The 21607-nt window shown below is 39.8% G+C and overlaps 1 protein-coding gene across 1 annotated transcript in view; it reads left to right on the top strand.

Moving 5' to 3' along the window:
- Nucleotides 1-14385, top strand: part of LOC121386774 (aminopeptidase N-like) — a 60083-nt gene extending 45698 nt beyond the window's left edge. Inside the window, exons 17-21 of the mRNA XM_041517786.1 lie at nt 374-484; nt 4477-4662; nt 5066-5206; nt 12148-12223; nt 13075-14385. Of these exons, the coding sequence (XP_041373720.1) occupies nt 374-484; nt 4477-4662; nt 5066-5206; nt 12148-12223; nt 13075-13233 (673 nt within the window). The 3' untranslated portion in view covers nt 13234-14385. The remainder of the gene's footprint in view (nt 1-373; nt 485-4476; nt 4663-5065; nt 5207-12147; nt 12224-13074) is intronic.
- Nucleotides 14386-21607: the final 7222 nt, after the last annotated feature.

Genomic DNA, 21607 nt, shown 5'->3' with positions numbered 1-21607 from the left:
ATGGACACAAATGTATTATTCTATTTCTTACATATCCTCAACACATGATTACCAGTTTAACTATACGTCACAATGTAATTGAATTCCACCATGCTGTCTTTTTATTGGACGTATGGCATTGGTGACCTGGTCATCACCTAGGAGCAGACAGTAGTATGTCTTGAAATTGTTAGCACACGTACGTGTGTAAACAACTATGTGTTATCAAAAACAACACATGGTGTTCTCACCAACAGGTGTGTAAGAAGCTGTTTTTATTATTGTAATATGTGGTTACTTATTTGCTTGCATATTTGCTTGGTGTTTGTTTCTTTGTTTTTTTCTTTCATTCTTCATTCATTCATTCATTCATTCGGTCATTCATCTTTTTCAGATTCCAGAGGACGAGAATAATGAAATATGCTTGTTACTATGGAAACATGAAATGCCAAAAGAAAGTCTTGGAATTATTCCAAGAATTAAAGCAAAGCAGTGACAACAGTGTGTATGTCGTTACTTTCCACATTTTATTAATTTAGAATAATATTATAATTGTTTATTTTGTTTAACGATCCCAGTAAAGAACATTGATTTATTTATTATCGCTTATTGGATGTCAAACATTTGGTAATTTTGGCATTTACTCTTAAAGAAGAAACCTGCTACATTGTTTCCATTAGTAGCAAGGAACCTCTTATGTGCCAGACCGACTGTGCATCAAGCGATCACTTTACTACTACCCTGCCTCTGAGTCCACATAAGACCAATCCTATACCACATAGGAACAAAGATCAGGTAACCACATTGGGGGGGGGGGGGGGGGGGGTATCCCCAACCCCCGTTAGCTATGCTAGTAGATGTGGCTGAACTCAGAAGGCAAAACCAATGATAATTACAGTGTGTCTTCCTCAATTCTGAAACTGCCCTAACAGCACCAGTCAGTCTTATCATTGGAATATCAAAGGTCGTGGTATGTGTTATCCTGTCTTTGGGAAGATGTATATAAAATATTCCTTGCTACTCTATAAATTAATATCCAATAGCCGATGATTAATAAATCAATGTACTCTAGTGATGTTGTTAAACAAAACAAATTTATACCAGACTGGTTGTTTTCAGCGTACATCTCTTAAAGGACACACCAGGATTTCGTGTAACTCCAGGCGCATGTGCAGGAATTTTAGCTGGGGGGGGGGGGGGGGGGGGGGGGGGGGGGGGGGGGTAGACTAGTAAGTGAAATTAATGGAGGGGACTTGAGTCATGCTCCCCTGGAAAATATTTTGAAAAAAATGTACTTGTGTAGGGGGGTTGCTGGGTTAGTCACTGAAACCCCCTCCTGTACACATTCCTTAACCCTAACTCAAGCGCTTACACCAAACTGATTGTTTTCAATATATGGTCCTCAACCATAACCCTATGCCTTACACCAAACTGGTTGTTTTCAATATATGGTCCTCAACCATAACCCTATGCCTTACACCAAACTGGTTGTTTTCAATATATGGTCCTCAACCATAACCCTATGCCTTACACCAAATTGGTTGTTTTCAATATATGGTCCTCAACCATAACCCTATGCCTTACACCAAACTGGTTGTTTTCAATATATGGTCCTCAACCATAACCCTATGCCTTACACCAAACTGATTGTTTTCAATACATGCTCCTGATGTTGAACCCTAACCCTTACACCAAACTAGTTGTTTTTAATATGCAGTCCTAAACCCTAATCCTAGCCCTTGCATTGAACTGGTTGTTTTCTATATACTGTCGTCAACTCTATCCCTAGTCCTTACATCAAACTGGTTGTTTTCAGTATGTGCACCTCAGCCCTAACCCTAACCCCTACATTAAATGGGTTGTTTTCAGTACGTGCACCTCAACCCTAACCCTAACCCCAACATTAAATGGGTTGTTTTCAGTACGTGCACCTCAACCCTAACCCTAACCCCTACATTAAATGGGTTGTTTTCAGTACGTGCACCTCAACCCTAACCCCTACATTAAATGTGTTGTTTTCAGTACGTGCACCTCAACCCTAACCCCTACATTAAATGGGTTGTTTTCAGTATGTGCACCTCAACCCTAACCCTAACCCCTACATTAAATGGGTTGTTTTCAGTACGTGCACCTCAACCCTAACCCCTACATTAAATGTGTTGTTTTCAGTACGTGCACCTCAACCCTAACCCCTACATTAAATGGGTTGTTTTCAGTATGTGCACCTCAACCCTAACCCCTACATTAAATGTGTTGTTTTCAGTACGTGCACCTCAACCCTAACCCTAACCCCTACATTAAATGGGTTGTTTTCAGTACGTGCACCTCAACCCTAACCCCTACATTAAATGTGTTGTTTTCAGTACGTGCACCTCAACCCTAACCCCTGCATTAAATGGGTTGTTTTCAGTACGTGCACCTCAACCCTAACCCCAACATTAAATGGGTTGTTTTCAGTACGTGCACCTCAACCCTAACCCTAACCCCTACATTAAATGGGTTGTTTTCAGTACGTGCACCTCAACCCTAACCCCTACATTAAATGGGTTGTTTTCAGTACGTGCACCTCAACCCTAACCCCTACATTAAATGGGTTGTTTTCAGTATGTGCACCTCAACCCTAACCCTAACCCCTACATTAAATGGGTTGTTTTCAGTACGTGCACCTCAACCCTAACCCCTGCATTAAATGGGTTGTTTTCAGTACGTGCACCTCAACCCTAACCCCTACATTAAATGTGTTGTTTTCAGTACGTGCACCTCAACCCTAACCCTAACCCCTACATTAAATGTGTTGTTTTCAGTACGTGCACCTCAACCCTAACCCTAACCCCTACATTAAATGTGTTGTTTTCAGTACGTGCACCTCAACCTTAACCCCTGCATTAAATGGGTTGTTTTCAGTACGTGCACCTCAACCCTAACCCTAACCCCTGCATTAAATGTGTTGTTTTCAATGCATGCACCTCAACCCTAACCCTAACCCCTACATTAAATGGGTTGTTTTCAGTACGTGCACCTCAACCCTAACCCCTACATTGAATGGGTTGTTTTCAGTACGTGCACCTCAACCCTAACCCCTGCATTAAATGTGTTGTTTTCAGTACGTGCACCTCAACCCTAACCCCTACATTAAATGGGTTGTTTTCAGTACGTGCACCTCAACCCTAACCCTAACCCCTACATTAAATGTGTTGTTTTCAGTACGTGCACCTCAACCCTAACCCTAACCCCTACATTAAATGGGTTGTTTTCAGTACGTGCACCTCAACCCTAACCCTAACCCCTACATTAAATGGGTTGTTTTCAATACGTGCACCTCAACCCTAACCCTAACCCCTGCATTAAATGTGTTGTTTTCAATACACACTCCTCGACTTGTTATATTAAAAAATATATATACGTTTTCGCTAGTTAAATATATTTTGAAACAGCTTGTAAAACATAGGCGTTGGAAGATGGCGGTAAATGGGGGTGGGGGGACCTTAAATGTGAGGTCATATATAAATATGAATATATAAAACATAATTTAAATTGTATCTAATCAACTCTGGTCGTGTTGAATCAGTTTCTAATGATGTACCATTATGAGCTACAGTCCTGTGATCTGTTGGTTTAACCCCTGTCCCATCCAGTGCATCACGACTGGTATATCAAAATATGTGGTATGTGCTGTCCTGTCTGTGGGGAAATGCATATAAAATAACCCTTGCTGCTAACAGAAAAATGTAGCGGGTTTCTTTTAAGACAACGAGTAAAAAATTACCAATGTTTTACATCCAATAGCCGATGATTAATACAAACATCAATGTGCTCTAGTGGTGTCATTATACAAAACAAACTTTAACTATTTTCTTCGTATTTTACGTGAATAAAAGGTTATGACTAATTATCACTATGTAGGACTTACATGGATAATGGTACTGCCATAGCTATAATCGTGCTACATATTTTGGCACCACGATTCAGTTATGGTAATAAAATTGTTTTAACATAGAATTTAAAGTTACCACTGTTAATAAAACAATTATAGAACTGTATTTAAGACTTTTAGCAAACAAATACTCCCACAATTAATTCTGAATAATAAATTTAAGCATCGTTCGAAATTGTAAAAATAACTCGTATGGTCGCCATTAAAAACTTTAATGAAAGAAATCCGTAATTATGCTTAATGTGTTCTTCAATGTTAAAGTTACATGAACTTGCATGAACTCGATTAATGGTAAGTGTCCCCCAACAGTAAGTCATTAGTAAAAGACAAAACTTTAATAATTATTTTCTCTACTTGTGCTAGCAAGATGCATTGTTACGACAGTACCATTATCCATTGTCGGTTCCACACAATGATTGTTGTAATATACCAAATTAAAACTTTTTATTCAAATGGAAAGGGCTTTGATCACAGGTGATCTTGTCTGAAACTTTTTTTACATATTTTTTTTGAGTGGTAGCTCTGACATAACACTGATTGTTTTCAATGCACGACTCATACAGAATTCACCCGGATCTCAGAAGCATCGTCTACTGCGGCGGCATCCAGTACGGGGACTCTGAGAACTTTGAGTTCGTCTGGAGCAAATACACTGAGAAAGCTAAGTCCCCAAACCCCGAACTAAAGAAAGAAAGTGGTTATCTGCTGAAGGCCTTGGCGTGTGTCCGGGAACCGTGGAGAATTACCAGGTAAGATTGCATGTAAGCACTGCACAGCCACAGAAATAGTAATTTCAGAGGCGTAGGCTGGGGGGTTCGGACGAACCACACCCCCCCCCCCCCCCCCCCCCCCACTGAAGCAAATGGCCGGCTTTCAGAACTAAAACATACAGGTTTATACATCTGGAATTTCTGGTGGTGCAAAAACAAAATAGAAAAAGGGCCCATTTGTTCATATTCGAACCCCCTCCCCCAGGTCCAGATCACACCCCAGAATTTATCGATTAGTTCTAAACTCTAAAATTATTCATAGTTTTAATTGTTGATGTCATATTTGTAGGATGTGCGTAAGTCAACCAGTCAGAAATAAAAGATATAGTTTTGTTTTGTTTATGGGAGGCTCAGACGGGTATCTGGTTTTGTTCTGCTGTAGGCTGTTCCAGAGTATGAGAGAAGGGAAGATCAAGAAAGATGACGTACTCACACTAGGTAAAGAATTAGCCTCGAACCCATATGGCCGTGACCTTGTCTGGAACGCGCTGAAAGCTTCATATGAGATGATAGCGATGTCAGAGTAAGTAATTACCCAATACTCTCTTAACGATATGTCTGACGCCATATAACCGTAAATAAAATGTGTTGAGTGCGTCATTAAATAAAACATTTCTTTTTACCAAGTACTCTGACAGTAAAAGAGCAGGACGAATATTTCGACAGTTATGACACTCATTGCCATCAGAGAATAATGTATATCAAAACTGCACAATCTGTGTCTATCAAACAGTAGTCAAAGATTCCCACTCTAATACAACAAGAATCCTATGTTTGACATAAAATACCTTAATTACATCGATTATTTTCAAGTTCCCTGATAAAAGAAATTTCACATATTAGCCTAATCACTAATAGACACATTACAGGAAGAAATCCAACAGCACCCATTTCAATAATGTTCCCGTTAAATACGTAGATGATCCCATTAAATACATAGATGCTTCTGTTAAATACATAGATGCTTCTGTTAAATACGTAGATGCTCCTGTTAAATACGTAGATGCTTCTGTTAAATACATAGATGCTTCTGTTAAATACATAGATGATCCCGTTAAATACGTAGATGCTTCTGTTAAATACGTAGGTGCTTCTGTTAAATACGTAGATGCTTCTGTTAAATACGTAGATGCTTCTGTTAAATACGTAGATGCTCCTGTTAAATACGTAGGTGCTTCTGTTAAATACGTAGATGCTCCTGTTAAATACGTAGATGCTCCTGTTAAATACGTAGGTGCTTCTGTTAAATACGTAGGTGCTTCTGTTAAATACGTAGATGCTTCTGTTAAATACGTAGATGATCCCATTAAATACGTAGATGCTTCTGTTAAATACGTAGATGCTTCTGTTAAATACGTAGGTGCTCCTGTTAAATACGTAGGTGCTCCTGTTAAATACGTAGGTGCTCCTGTTAAATACGTAGATGCTTCTGTTAAATACGTAGATGATCCCGTTAAATACGTAGGTGCTCCTGTTAAATACGTAGGTGCTCCTGTTAAATACGTAGGTGCTCCCGTTAAATACGTAGGTGCTCCCGTTAAATACGTAGGTGCTCCCGTTAAATACGTAGGTGCTTCTGTTAAATACGTAGGTGCTTCTAGATGCTTCTGTTAAATACGTAGGTGCTTCCGTTAAATACGTAGGTGCTTCCGTTAAATACGTAGGTGCTTCTGTTAAATACGTAGATGCTTCTGTTAAATACGTAGATGCTCCTGTTAAATACGTAGATGCTCCTGTTAAATACGTAGATGATCCCATTAAATACGTAGATGCTTCTGTTAAATACGTAGGTGCTCCTGTTAAATACGTAGGTGCTCCCGTTAAATACGTAGGTGCTCCCGTTAAATACGTAGGTGCTCCCGTTAAATACGTAGGTGCTCCTGTTAAATACGTAGGTGCTCCTGTTAAATACGTAGGTGCTTCTGTTAAATACGTAGGTGCTTCTAGATGCTTCTGTTAAATACGTAGGTGCTTCCGTTAAATACGTAGGTGCTTCCGTTAAATACGTAGGTGCTTCCGTTAAATACGTAGGTGCTTCCGTTAAATACGTAGGTGCTCCTGTTAAATACGTAGGTGCTCCTGTTAAATACGTAGGTGCTTCCGTTAAATACGTAGGTGCTTCCGTTAAATACGTAGGTGCTTCCGTTAAATACGTAGGTGCTCCTGTTAAATACGTAGATGCTTCCGTTAAATATGTAGATACTGACTGGTTTCTTCCTGTAGTGTGCAGTTTTGATATTCATTATTCTCCAACAGTAACGAAAGCGTCATAGCTGTCCACATGTCCGTCTAGCTCTCTTACGGTCAGAGTACTCTGGGTAGGTAAGTAACTATGGTGTCCTGTCTACATATAGGAACACGTTTGGTGTTTAAACATCAGATTTATTCATCTTGAATAAAAACGTAAACATGGAGGCAACGCTACTTGGGCGGATGTTTGTTTTTGTTTTCCTCTACGCATGCGTATCTCATAGGAGTACCGGGACAGACCACAATGTCCACTATAAGTTCCAAGACACTATATTCCTCCCCAACTTGAACAGAAAATTGTCAAAGAAAAATATGCAATGCATTCATAATTACAATTAAAATAAACTTGGATTTGACAGTTGGCATATAGTTCACTTTTGTCATCATGTATTTATCAGACAGCCATGTAATATGCACATTGTTGACAGCGTAATCGTCAAGTCAAATGATAGTCTTTCAGACGTGTTGGAAGTCGATGGTTACGGACTGGTCTTGCTGGCATCTCGGTGTGGACCGGGACAGGTGTAGACACGGTCGACGTAGGTGAAACAAACTTCGAATGAGTCCTTGGCTGCTTGGTCAGAGTGACAGGGGACCTGGACTGCTGCTGAGTGGGTTGAGGAGTTGATGGCATTGATGTCTCGATGATGTTGTCATCTTCATCCTCCTCTCCCTCATCACTTAGAGAGAGTTGTGTACCGTTGATAGGTTTAAAATGTGAGGAGTAGCGAGTGATTTGTCTCTCACCACGTTGCGCAGTGATCATGGTGCCTTTCTTGTGGACGACGACATAAGGCAGATGAGAATATGGAGTTGACAGTTTGTTCATCCTCTTCTGCTTCACTAGGACGTAATCACCTGGCGATAGATCTGATACTCGTGTGTGTCATTTAGCGTCAGCATAGTCGGTCATTTTGCACTTGCTGATATAGTCATTTTCAGTAATGCGGCTGTGGACAGATCTGTGTGTCTGACTTGTGATAGGAGGCTCAGGCAGACCAATTTTCATCTTGCGGCCAGTCAGTGCTTCAAAAGGAGATACTTTGGTGGAGGTGTGCGGTGTACCTCTATAAAGACGTAGGAAAGTGGGAACCTGTGACTTCCAAGCAATGTTGTCGGCGACTGATGCACGGATTGATGTTCAGTGTAGCCATGAAACGTTCAGCCTCTCCATTCGCTTCTGGCCAGAGGGGCGTATCTTCCTGTGATGGATCGCGAAACTGGACATAACACTTGTAAATTCATCACCGTTGAACGGAGGCCCATTATCTGTTTTGACTGTTGTTGGGATTCCTTGGCGCGAGAAGATCGCTTCCAACTTTGGTAGTACTGCTTTGGCAGAGGTGGATGGGATGATTTCAACCTCGGGAAATCGACTATACTCATCTATGACAACAAGCAAATAATCGCATGATGGGAATGGACCAGCAACATCAATGGCAAGTGAACTCCATGGTTCAGATGGCAAGGGAGTGGGTTGAAGAGGTTCACGTTGGGCAGGCCCTGGACGTGATGCTTGGCAGGGAATGCAGGATTTGACAGCGTCTTCCACAAACTTGTCAATTCCATGGAACCAAACCTTCTCTCTGATGCATTGCTTGGTCTTAACAATTCCTTGGTGTGCTTGATGTGCTATTTCAATGACTTTCTGTTGCAAAGTTGCTGGGATAACAAGATGATTTCCTCGGAGAACCAAACCATCATGGACGGATAGTTCTTCTCTGAATCTGGTGAAATTTGATATCTCTGGGTCTTCCCAAAAACCAATTTGAATTGCCAACATCAAACTTTGGAGTGTTTGATCTTGCTTTGTGGCATTCTTCACTTCTTCAGTCGTCATTGATTTGGGTATGGCATTTCGCACGACATATGCGATGTATGCTTCACCAGCATTCTCGCGGTTTGGTGTAGTTTGAGGGTGATGGCTGATGTAGTCGGCTGGATTTAGGTCATCTCTTCCTGGAGCATAGACTAGCGTCATCTCATAGGACATAAGACGTAAACGCCATCTTTCCATCCGGGCTGTAGTCGGCTTTTGGCTGTTCATGATTCCCAGTAGTGGTTTGTGATCAGTGATCACCATGAAACCAGAGCCAAAAAAGTACAGATGGAAGTGTTCTACTCCATAGACAACTGCCAAGAGTTCTCTGTCTGTTTGGGAGTAACGTTGTTGAGTGGGAGTGAGAGCACGACTGGCGTAGCAAATGACCTTTCCTTTCTGGGTCAAAATTGCTCCTAGACCAACAGGACTTGCATCGACCAAGACTGTAGTTTCTTCCTTAGAGTCGAAGTAAGCCATGACTGGCGTTTGCGTCAGAGATTGCTTCAGCTTGTCTGTTTGTGACCATTTCCATGCGATGCCCTGTCTGGTGAGCTTTCCTAGGGGCTTAGTCATGGTTGCGTAATCAGAGATGAACCTCGAAATATACTGCGTCATTCCTAGGAAGGAACGGACTTCGCTGACATTCTCTGGAGGAGCTGTGTTGATAATGGTCTTAATCTTGTTGGGATCAGCTGAGACACCATTTGCACCAAACACATGTCCAAAGAAAGTCAGTTCATTTGTGGAGAACACACATTTTCTCTATTGACCTTGGCACCACTCTCTTCTAGCTTTTTCAGTGTGGCTCGAAGACTTATATCATGTTCAGTTTGTGTCTTGCCATGGACAATAATGTCATCAGAGAGGTTTCGAGCACCTGGAATATTGCTGAGTATTTCTGCGATTGCATTTTGGAATATTTCTGCAGCAGCATTGACTCCGAAGAGTAGCCGTTTGTAGCGGCGAAGACCCACATGCGTGGTGAAGGTAGTGATGTAACGACTCGCTTCATCCAGTTCTAGCTGATGGTATGCGTTAGTCAGGTCTAGTTTGCTGAAAACAGTTGAGCCGTTCAGGTCAGCAACGAGATCGTCAAACGTTGGCATTGGGTGTCTTTCTCTCCGTATAGCTTTGTTAGGTTCTCTCATGTCAACGCAGATTCTTACACCACCAGCTTTCTTAGGGACGACTACAATTGGGCTCGTCCATGGCGTAGGGCCTTCTACCTTTTCAATGACATCCATCTTCTTGAGTCGATCGAGTTCCTTCTCAACATTTTGCGGACGTGAAACGGAATGCGTCTATGTCTCTGCGATACTTGTGGTACAGATGTGTCAATATGTAACTTGATTTTGAAGTCCTTGATCCGACCCATAGTTCTATCAAATAAGGCGGGAAACTCATCAGGGATGGTTTTGGACCAGTTTGAAGAGAGAAATGGATCAGCTGCATCCTCTGGGCTGTTTCACAACTCAGAAGGTTGCTGGAGGTGTTTGATTCTAATACATAGAACTTTGCCAGAGTTTTGTTCAACTCACAGCTTATTTCCGAATCAAAGAAACCTTGTACAGGAAGAGGATTTTTAGAGCCAAATGCATATAACTTTGGCACTGGAGATTAAAGCCTGGGTTTGTTGGCGAGTGCATTGTATGTAGAATGACCTATGATATTAACAGAAGCACCAGTATCAATCACAAAGTCAATGGGACAATTCATGATGCATGCTGTGATCTTTGGCGAGTTGATAATCTTGTCAGTGATGGAGAATACATGCTCTTCATCATCAGATACAGACGATGAAAAATCGACACATCTTACCATGGGTGTAGACATGCAGACACATGCATAGTGTCCTATTTTTCCACAGCTCGAGCAAGTCTTGCCTCTGGCTGGGCAGTCATTCTTGGAGTGAGGCTGAGATCCACAGTAATGACAGGAATTACTTGTTGAATGCTCACCGGAAACACGATTGGGATGACCACGGCGGCTGGAACCACCTCGACGATAAGTGTTGCCTCGATGACTGGGACCACGGGTAGTCAGTTCTATTTGCACACATGTACTACGTTGGTGTCATTTGTGAAGAGAGCGACCACTAGAATGATTGGAACCACGTGAGTGATATCGGTGTCCGCGACGACCACGATGATGTTCATTATTGACAGTGTAGGCAATGGCATCAATGGAGATAGCATTAGCAGCAGCAGCATTCTCAATGATAGCAGCTCTACTTTCAGAAAGTTCCATACTGCGAGCTTCATCTAGCACTTGCCTGAGAGTTAAATTGTCCTTCAGAGCTTTCCTGTGCACTCTGGTAGATGTGCAGCCTTGTATGATTTGTCCAAGAATCTCTTTGTCGACATCATGAAAATCACAAAGGACTGCCATGCCTCGCAGACGGGTGTGTAAAGCATCAACGCTTTCACCTTCCTTCTGGTGTGTTTGCCTAAACTTAAATGTTTCGTAAGAAATGTTCTTTTTAGGAGTGAAATATTCATCCAGGGACTTTTTTAGCATGGTATATTCCCTAGGTATAGGGTTGTCTCCGTCAGTCATTGCTCCAATCCCTTTCTGTTCATCGGTCATTGCGTCAAATATTTCAAAAACATCGTCGTCTGCATAGTGGAGTAGCAAGGCTTTTTTTCTGGAATCATTTGCAATGTCAAGCGCACACAGTAGATTTTCAATTTTTTTTACCCATTTACGCAAAATTCACAAATTAGCGAGGCTGTACTTTTAGAACGAAAACAAAAACAGTTCGTTTGCTAGCTCGTAGCGTAGATACTGTATTTACGTACCATTTACATAAAGTTCATCTTCGTCGCCAGATATGGTGTCCTGTCTACATATAGGAACACGTTTGGTGTTTAAACATCAGATTTATTCATGTTGAATAAAAACGTAAACATGGAGGCAACGCTACTTGGGCGGATGTTTGTTTTGTTTTCCTCTACGCATGCGTATCTCATAGGAGTACCGGGACAGACCACAATGTCCACTATAAGTTCCAAGACACTACAGTAACAACCTCAAATCGCCATTCCACTAATATCGCCTAGAACTAGAAGGGTGCATGTGACTACAGAGAGAGAGAGAGAGAGAGAGAGAGAGAGAGAGAGAGAGAGAGAGAGAGAGAGAGAGAGAGACATACAGAGAGAGAGAGACATACAGAGAGAGAGAGAGAGAGAGAGAGAGAGAGAGAGAGAGAGACAGAGACAGAGAGTGAGAGAGATTTTAAATATATTCAATAAATCATCTTTAAAGGGAGAGAGTTAGAGAGATATTTTAAATGTATTTGATAGTTCATCTTTAAATTTAAGAGAGATAGAGAGATTTATATTTTAAATGTACTCGACAATTCATCTTTAAGGGATATTCGTTGTTTTTCTCAGGCTTTCAAACAAAACTGTTTCTAGAATGATCACCGGAGCAACGTCATCATTCAATACACAGGATCGATATGTGGAGGTAAGGTTTCACTGTGATGATGATGATCATGATGGTGGTGGTGATGATGATGATTGTGATGATGATTATGATAATAGTGAAGTTGGTGGTGGTGATGATCATGATCATGATGGTGGTGATAATGATAACTGTGATACAGATAAACATTATGATGATGATGATGATGATGATGATGTTTGTGATGAATCTGACTTTATGATGATGGTGATGATGATGGTGGTTATCATAATGAAACCAGTAACCATGCTTAATGAGGTCTGGGTGGGGTCAGGTTCATGGTGTATACACGCATGATGATCACCATGCTTAATGAGGTCTGGGTGGGGTCAGGTTCATGGTGTATACACGCATGATGATCACCATGCTTAATGAGGTCTGGGTGGGGTCAGGTTCATGGTGTATACACGCATGATGATAACCATGCTTAATGAGGTCTGTGTGGGGTCAGGTTCATGGTGTATACACGCATGATGATAACCATGTTTAATGAAGTCTGGGTGGGGTCAGGTTCATTGTGTATACACGCATGATGATAACCATGCTTAATGAGGTCTGGGTGGGGTCAGTTTCATGGTATATACACGCATGATGATCACCGGTAAAGTTTTACTTGGCCATTCCGTTATTTATTAGAGTTTTTGAACGTCTACTATATATTTACTGTGGCAGTAATGACAGAGAACAATGGAACCAACCAATGTATGAATGTATGAATGGATGGATGGATGGATGGATGATGGATCAATTAATTAATCAACCAGTCAATTGATCAGTAAATCAACGACTCAATCAATGAATCTATATATCATCAATATATCATCAATAAATCAGGGTTTTTTGTTATATTTCAGATTGAGGATTTTATGAAGACTCACAATGTGACTGCCCACGAGGGTGTGTTTAAAGCGGTGCTGAAAAAAACGAAGGAGAACATTGAGTGGATGGACAGACACTATACAGTGATTGAACACTGGCTCAGGGAGACTGGCTATCTGCAACCAGTGATCTAACATTGGCTATCTGTAACCATTGATGATCTAACATTGGCTATCTGTAACCATTGATGATCTAACATTGGCTATCTGTAACCAGTGATCTAACATTGGCTATCTGTAACCATTGATGATCTAACATTGGCTATCTGTAACCAGTGATCTAACATTGGCTATCTGTAACCATTGATGATCTAACATTGGTTATCTGTAACCAGTGATCTAACATTGGCTATCTGTAACCAGTGATCTAACATTGGCTATCCGTAATCAGGGATCTAACATTGGCTATCTGTAACAAGTGATGATCTAACATTGGCTATCTGTAACCAGTGATCTAACACTGACTATCTGTAACCAGTGATCTAACACTGGCTATCTGTAACCAGTGATCTAACATTGGCTATCTGTAACCAGTGATCTAACATTGGCTATCTGTAACCAGTGATCTAACATTGGCTATCTGTAACAGTGATCTAACACTGGCTATCTGTAACCAGTGATCTAACACTGGCTATCTGTAACCAGTGATCTAACATTGGCTATCTGTAACCAGTGATCTAACATTGGCTATCTGTAATCGGTGATCTAACATTGGCTATCTGTAACCAGTGATCTAACATTGGCTATCTGTAACCAGTGATCTAACATTGGCTATCTGTAATCGGTGATCTAACATTGGCTATCTGTAACCAGTGATCTAACATTGGCTATCTGTAACCAGTGATCTAACATTGGCTATCTGTAACAGTGATCTAACACTGGCTATCTGTAACCAGTGATCTAACACTGGCTATCTGTAACCAGTGATCTAACATTGGCTATCTGTAACCAGTGATCTAACATTGGCTATCTGTAATCAGTGATCTAACACTGGCTATCTGTAACCAGTGATCTAACATTGGCTATCTGTAACCAGTGATCTAACATTGGCTATCTGTAATCGGTGATCTAACATTGGCTATCTGTAACCAATGATCTACCATTGGCTATCTGTAACCAGTGATCAAACACTGGATCACGGAGAGTGGCTATATTTAAACAATGCTTTCGTGTCGGAAGTGGGGTGGGGGTGGTAAGCAACAACTGCCTATCACCAGCTTGTCAAAATTCCCTTTCCACTCTGTCTTGCACAGGGATACGGTTTTGAATAAAAACTACTCTCTTGTCGTTCAGATGTTGTCTGTGTGTTAATAGGTATACTCATCAACTAGATGATGTTGATATGTTACACAGGAGAAAACATGAGTAGCGAATTTTATTTACCCTATAACACTTCTAAAATAACATTTGAAATCGATGTTTAATAAATTACAGTTCTAAATTTGTTTCCATCGGTAAGAAATATACAGTAGTTTGATATGCACTTTAATTAAATATTATCTAAAGGTTACCCTCAGGTATACAAGTGGTGTTGGCTTGTAAACAAATGACCCACTGACAGCAAAACATTTATTAACCGGCTTAATAAAGAAACGATATCAAATGGGTTTATGACATGTATATTAGTGGTAAGTTACAGAATAAATAGAAGTTATTACCAGAGTGTTTGGTATCGTCAGTATCATACATTAGGAGTAAAATGTTTATTATGCGAGCCTCTAAAACATCCAGTACTAATCAGTTTCTACAAATCCAGCCAAACCTACAAATACATAAAACACTGGAAATCTCTCATTCAAACCCTGTCCTGAAGGAACATTATAAAGATGTGCGTTACATGGAGGCCACGATCATCTCAAGAGTTTTGTTCTCTTTGTAATATACAATAGTCAGATCACATTGTGCATGTTATAAATAGCTACCGGTATTTATCTAAAACTAGCGATCACTTTTGGTATTCAGTCTTGGCTATTGGTCCAGTTGAGCTAAGCACAGAATTACATCATCTTTCAGGCATTTACTGCTACCTTGCAATCCGCTCTTTGATCTTGATAACATACCACCAAATCATACATTGAGATTGTCATATGATTTATATATTTATTAAGTAAAACATATTTTAACACATTAATTAATAACCTAGGAACTATAGACGAGGCACTAGAGAGAGATTCGTGGATTCAACCACTATTTTGCCCATTCGACTCTGCATTGTGCACAGATACGGCCCTGACCATGTATTACGGTTTTGTCGTTCAGATATACAGTATATAGCCAAATACAGGTACACTTCATATGCACATAAATTTGTAAAATACATTTTCTTGCTTTCCTTCTAGTTATTACTATTATATATGTTTGTGTGTGTCTGTGCTTTAATTACGTCTTTGTCTGTGTATCTGTATATCTATTTAAGAGGAATAAAGAATATATATATACCATGTAATATGCAGTCGAACCTGTCTATGGTGTCCACTTAAGGGACCAAGCAACAGTGGTTGTCATAGAGAGGTGGCCGTCATATCCAGGTCTGAAAATTATCACTCAAAATCTAAGATTTTATTATGGTGCTAGAACTCTGTTAATGCATCATATACAAGTGAAAATATCTCAGTAAGACAAACAAACACTTATCTACAACCAATTATTATTATTATTATTATATATATACATACAGTATATATATATATATACACACACAATATATATATTATATACTCTTCAAAAACAAGTAGGGTAACCTGAAATATTAATGTTAATATCAACTATTAGACCGAACATACGTTTTGACCACAGACATCCTAGTAAAGAAAGTTCAGGTCTGTTTAACAACACACCGAAACACATTCCATAGTTTGCACATGCATCACGCAATTGCCTCATACACGTGCGTGGGGTGTCATTCTCACTATGGAACATTATTTCTGTCAATATCTTTCATTCTGTTGATCAAATTTCACTTCTGACCCCAATCGTTCTTCAAGATCTTTGGCGGTCATAAAACCTACTGTAATACTGAACTACCGGTTGTAATGTTTGTCCAATTAATTCACTGTTATCATATAACCATTCCCCACAGCTAATAGACTTTACAAGTTTGGCAATTGTAAATTCTTATTAGAGTTCCCCTACTTTGTTTTGAAGAGTATATATATATATTTATTTATTTATTTATTTATCGAATACGAACATACGAACATACACTAATCTACAGTTATCCTTATTCAAGCACTTTTCTAGCCCCCAGTAGTCCGTAGTCAAGATTAATGGGTTGCTGACTCACCAAAGGTAACCGAATGATACTTATACAGTGTACGTGATTGCCGAAATTTCAATTGAGAACCTGCTTCAAGCTTGGAATTTGTCACTAAGAGTTTGCGGCCATTTTTCGCATGCAGTTTTGTGGCCGCGACAGGAGGTTCATTTTCGCATTTTGGTTCGGAAAGTCTGGCAGCGTTTAGCAGATGGTTATCATACAGAGTTAATGCATATAATAAAATGCGTTTGGCGACCTCAAAGTGGCCGTTATACACAGGTGGCCGCGAATGCAAGTTTGATTGTATTTATTTAAAAAATGTGAACCGTGATGCGTGCTACAAAACAATTCAGATGCACTGTAGGAGAATGCAGACACTATGAATGTACATCAGATATATCAGTTTCTCACATTTGTGGCATGGTACAAACATGTTCCAAGTTTCGTAACGCTAACAGTTTACTACTATGGACGTTCAACAGCTTAATAAGTTTTATTATATAACATTTAGTGAAATATCTTAAAATATTAGTGAAATTAAAGTGTTATCAGTCACTCAGTGACGATAACACATTTTAGAGTGAAAATTTCACTCTAAAATGTGTTATCGTCACTGTAGAAAGTGTTATCTTCACTGTAAGAAAGCCGGAACTATTTTGCTGCTGGCATTTTAAAAACTAAAGGTAAATTGCCCAAAGTTATATAATAAATAGAAGATTTCATTTTTTTGTCAAATATGATTTATATCTCATCTCGTGAAGTTTGCAATCATATCACACTCGTCGTGCAAGCGCGACTCGTGAGATATGATTGCAATATTCACTCGATGAGATAATATAAATCATATTTGACAAAAAAACACATCCTCTATTTAGGTCGTCATTTGTAGATGGACCAATATCAAAGGAAATTCGTTTTCGATTTCATTTGTCAGTCTCAAAATACTTATTATTGCATTACATGGAAACTGACAATACGAAAAAAAAAAAAACATTGTAGACCGCGGTCTTTACTATAGCTAATAAAATTTTGGAATTGCCTAGAGTTGTATTTTTCAAAGACCATAATTATATATATATATATATATATATATATATATATATATATATATATATATATATATATATATATATATATATATATGTGTGTATATGTATATGTATATGTATATATGTATAATGTATGTATGTATGTATGCATATATATGTATGTATGTATACTCATTATCGATGAAACGTATTGTTTAACTAGCCACGAAAGCTTTGTTTTTAGGTAAATATCGAGTATGAAACCTTTATTTGATTGTTCTATTATCGAATGATTAGATCTAGTTTTAACATGGTATATGGTAATAATATAAATACGCTATCTCTCAGAATATACATAAGAATTTGTTATCTCATTTTGCTAACTATGAGTTATGCATATAATGATTTTAATTTTATACAAACTATTTTTAATGAAACTAGATTTAACTACCTATGGTTATCCCAAAATCATGTTACCTTTGGTAATTTGAGTAATGTTTTATATATATATATATATATATATATATATATATATATATATATATATATATATATATATATATATATATATATATATTAATGGTAAATGAACCATCAGTGGTACTTTCCCAAACAAAAATGCATGCTTGCGGCTAGGTTGTCGCAAGGTAGTAACAAGCTTGTTACAGACCATAGTTAAATATCGTGAGCTGTTTTGTAGTACGTTTACCAAGTTACTAAATATCTGTGAATGTTTGAATTAAAACATTTAATTCCCCACATTTAGTAAGTAGAACTGTTATATTTATTGTATATGTTATTTGCTTATGTATCATTTTATGTTATCTGAATTCACATAAAGTTTTGTTTTGTTCTGTTCTGTTCTGACTGGACTGTACTGTACTGATAAAGATAACCCTTGAATACATTTAGTGCGTTTTTGTGTGGATTAAAATAAATTGTTTTATTTGATAGGTCACACATGCTATATTTAGTATGCACACATCAGCTGTGTCATTGATCAAAAGCATTGAATGTTATCTTCCAAACAACAACAACTTTATTTACATAATAAGCTACGGAGGTACATGTGTGGGCGTACTAGTGAATACTGACACAACTAATTATGTACTGATGGAAAACAAGGGTAACACCAAACACTGACATGGAAGAATTACTACAGCTAAAAGCCTCGTCCATAGTGTCAGTTAAAGGGACATACCCTAGTTTCTAAACACAAAGGAATATGTTTGACTATTAGAGCCGTTTTAAATAACTAAAATCATACTTTACTTAGATTTTATTGTTTATATTATCCGTTTCCGTACATTCGAAGTATTTTTTTGATGATCCTGGTGTTTCTAATATCACAAAATACATTTCTCATATTTTTAAAAACGCACGTGCGCCTGAGAATCAGCAGTTATGGAGTCGAGTTCTAGACTATTTTTAGAGGGTATTTCACCATTTCAAAGTCACGAACTCATGTTTCACTCAGTTGTAACTTTATCCAAATGTTTTACAGGTTTGTATATTAACTAAACTATCGATAGTTAAGCAAACAATTGTGATAGTCATCGATAATTAATGCATTGCTTTCGAGGCACTGACTATCGCAACATGTCGATAGTTCTAAAGAAAGAAAGAAATGTTTTATTTAACGACACACTCAACACATTTTACTTACAGTTATATGGCATCAGACATATGGTTAAGGACCACACAGATATTGAGAGAGGAAACCCGCTGTAGCCACTTCATGGACTAATCTTTTCGATTAGCAGCAAGGGATATTTTATAACGACACCATTAGTGCACATTGGATATCATCAGCTATTGGATGTCAAACATTTGGTAAGTTTGACATACAGTCTTAGAGAGGAAACCTGCTAAAGTTTTCCATTAGTAGCAAGGGACTTTTTATATGCACAGACTGGATAGCACATACCACGGCCTTTGATATACCTGTTGTGGTGCACTGGTTGCAACGAGAAATAGCCCAATGGGCCCACCGACGGAGATCGATCCCAGACCGACCGCGCATCGAGCGAGCGCTTTACCATTGGGCTACATCCCGCTCCTTCGATAGTTCGAAGTAGTGTTACCAGGGCCGTTCCCTCATCAAAATCCTGGGGGGGGGGGGGGGGGGGGGGGGGGGCACTACTTTTTATAGAGCTATTTTCTGGAGTAAAAAAAAGGTGAGATTTTCAGGGTGTGGGGCAACTGCCCCCTCCCCCTCCCCGGAGGGTACGGCCCTGCTGTTACACCAATAATTCTAAATGTCACCAAGTAACGTATGTTAATACTTTTTAATGCGTTTTACCATCTACCAGAGTATCAATTCCAGTGCTCGCTTTGGTGTTCATTAGATTGAATTTCAGTTGGCTGCAAAAAAAAACCCCCAAAAACCCCATATCCCCAGCCTCCCCTCCACCCCCCCCCCCAAAAAAAAAACCCCACAAAAACCCCACAAAACAAACACAACAAACAAACAAACAAAAGAAAAGAAAAACAAAACATCTTTTATATGCACTTCTGTTCAGTAAAGACCTCACAGACGAGCGCTCTAATTAACAGATTAAATCAAAGACCTCACAGGCGAGCGCTCTAATTAACAGATTAAACCAAAGACCTCACAGGCGAGCGCTCTAATTAACAGATTAAACCAAAGACCTCACAGACGAGCGCTCTAATCAACATATTTAACCAAAGACCTCACAGACGAGCGCTCTGACTGACTGATTAAACCAAAGACCTCACAGACGAGCGCTCTGACCGACTGATTAAACCAAAGACCTCACAGCGGAGCGCTCTGACCGACTGATTAAACCAAAGACCTCACAGCGGAGCGCTCTGACCGACTGATTAAACCGAAGACCTCGCGGGCGAGCGCTCTGACCGACTGATTAAACCGAAGACCTCGCAGGCGAGCGCTCTGACCGACTGATTAAACCGAAGACCTCGCAGGCGAGCGCTCTGACCGACTGATTAAACCGAAGACCTCGCAGGCGAGCGCTCTGACCGACTGATTAAACCGAAGACCTCACAGGCGAACGCTCTGATCGACTGATTAAACCGAAGACCTCGCAGGCGAGCGCTCTGACGGACTGAGCGGCGGGACTTAGCCTAGTAGTTAAGCGTTCGCTTGTTGCTCGGTCGGTCTACGATCGATGAGTCACGGCGGAAGCAAGTAGACATTGGGCGGTGGGGATGACTGACATCGAGATTGCAAAGCAACGTTTCTAGGGGGATCGGGGAAGTGCTCCCCCGTAAAATTTTGAAAACTGGAATTTCCTGCATTCTATAAATAAAATTCATCTCTCTTAAGATTTACTACCAGTAATATTTTTGATTCAGAATTATTGGGGGCTACAGCCCAACCAGCCCCACCACCCCCACCCCATCCCGCTCCGCCGTGCCTGTCGATCCCTGTCGCTGGGCCCATTGGGCTATTTCTCGTTCCAGCTAGTGCACCACAACTAGTATATGAAAGGCCGTGGTATGTGCTATCCAGTCTGTAGGATAGTGCATATAAAAAAAAAATCCCTTGCTACTGTTGGAAAACTGCAGCGGGTTTCCTCTCTAAGACTATATGTCAAAATTACCAAATGTTTGATATCCAATAGCCGATGATGAATAAATCAATGTGCTCTAGTGGTGTCGTTAAACAAAACAAACTTTTGAACGCTAAACTACATATAAATCTACAATAACTAAGTTAACTTTGAAGGAGGGATGGAATGTTTTGTGTAACGACGCACTTAACCAAATTTAAATACGGTTATATGGCGTCGCACATATGGGTAAGGATCACACATATAATAAGAGAGGAACCCCGCTGTTGCCATGTGAAGGGTTACCTTTTCCGATTAGCAGCGAGAGATATTTTATGTATGAGTGAATGAATGGCTGTTTAACGACACCCCAGCACAAAACAAAATACAGATAGGCTAGGAATCCTTTATAAGCATCGCCCCACAGACAGGATAGTACATACCACAGCATTTGTTACACCAGTTGTGGAGCACTGGCTGGAACAAGAAATAGCCTAATGGACACACCGACGGGAATCGATCCTAGGCCGACCGCGCATGAGATGAGCGCTTTACCACTGGGTTACGACCCACCCCTAGTTAACTTTCAATACATATGCTTATGTAAGGTCAATATTTTCGCGGATTGCCCTATATGGGACATGCATTGTAGAGGTAGGTATGTTTATAGCGGGTATGGGATGGGGGAAGAG

Source organism: Gigantopelta aegis, chromosome 12 (genome assembly GCF_016097555.1).
Source record: "Gigantopelta aegis isolate Gae_Host chromosome 12, Gae_host_genome, whole genome shotgun sequence".
Classification (NCBI taxonomy): Eukaryota; Metazoa; Mollusca; class Gastropoda; order Neomphalida; family Peltospiridae; genus Gigantopelta; species Gigantopelta aegis.
The sequence above is the reverse complement of the archived record's forward strand: the minus strand, read 5'-3'. Positions and strand labels throughout refer to the sequence as shown.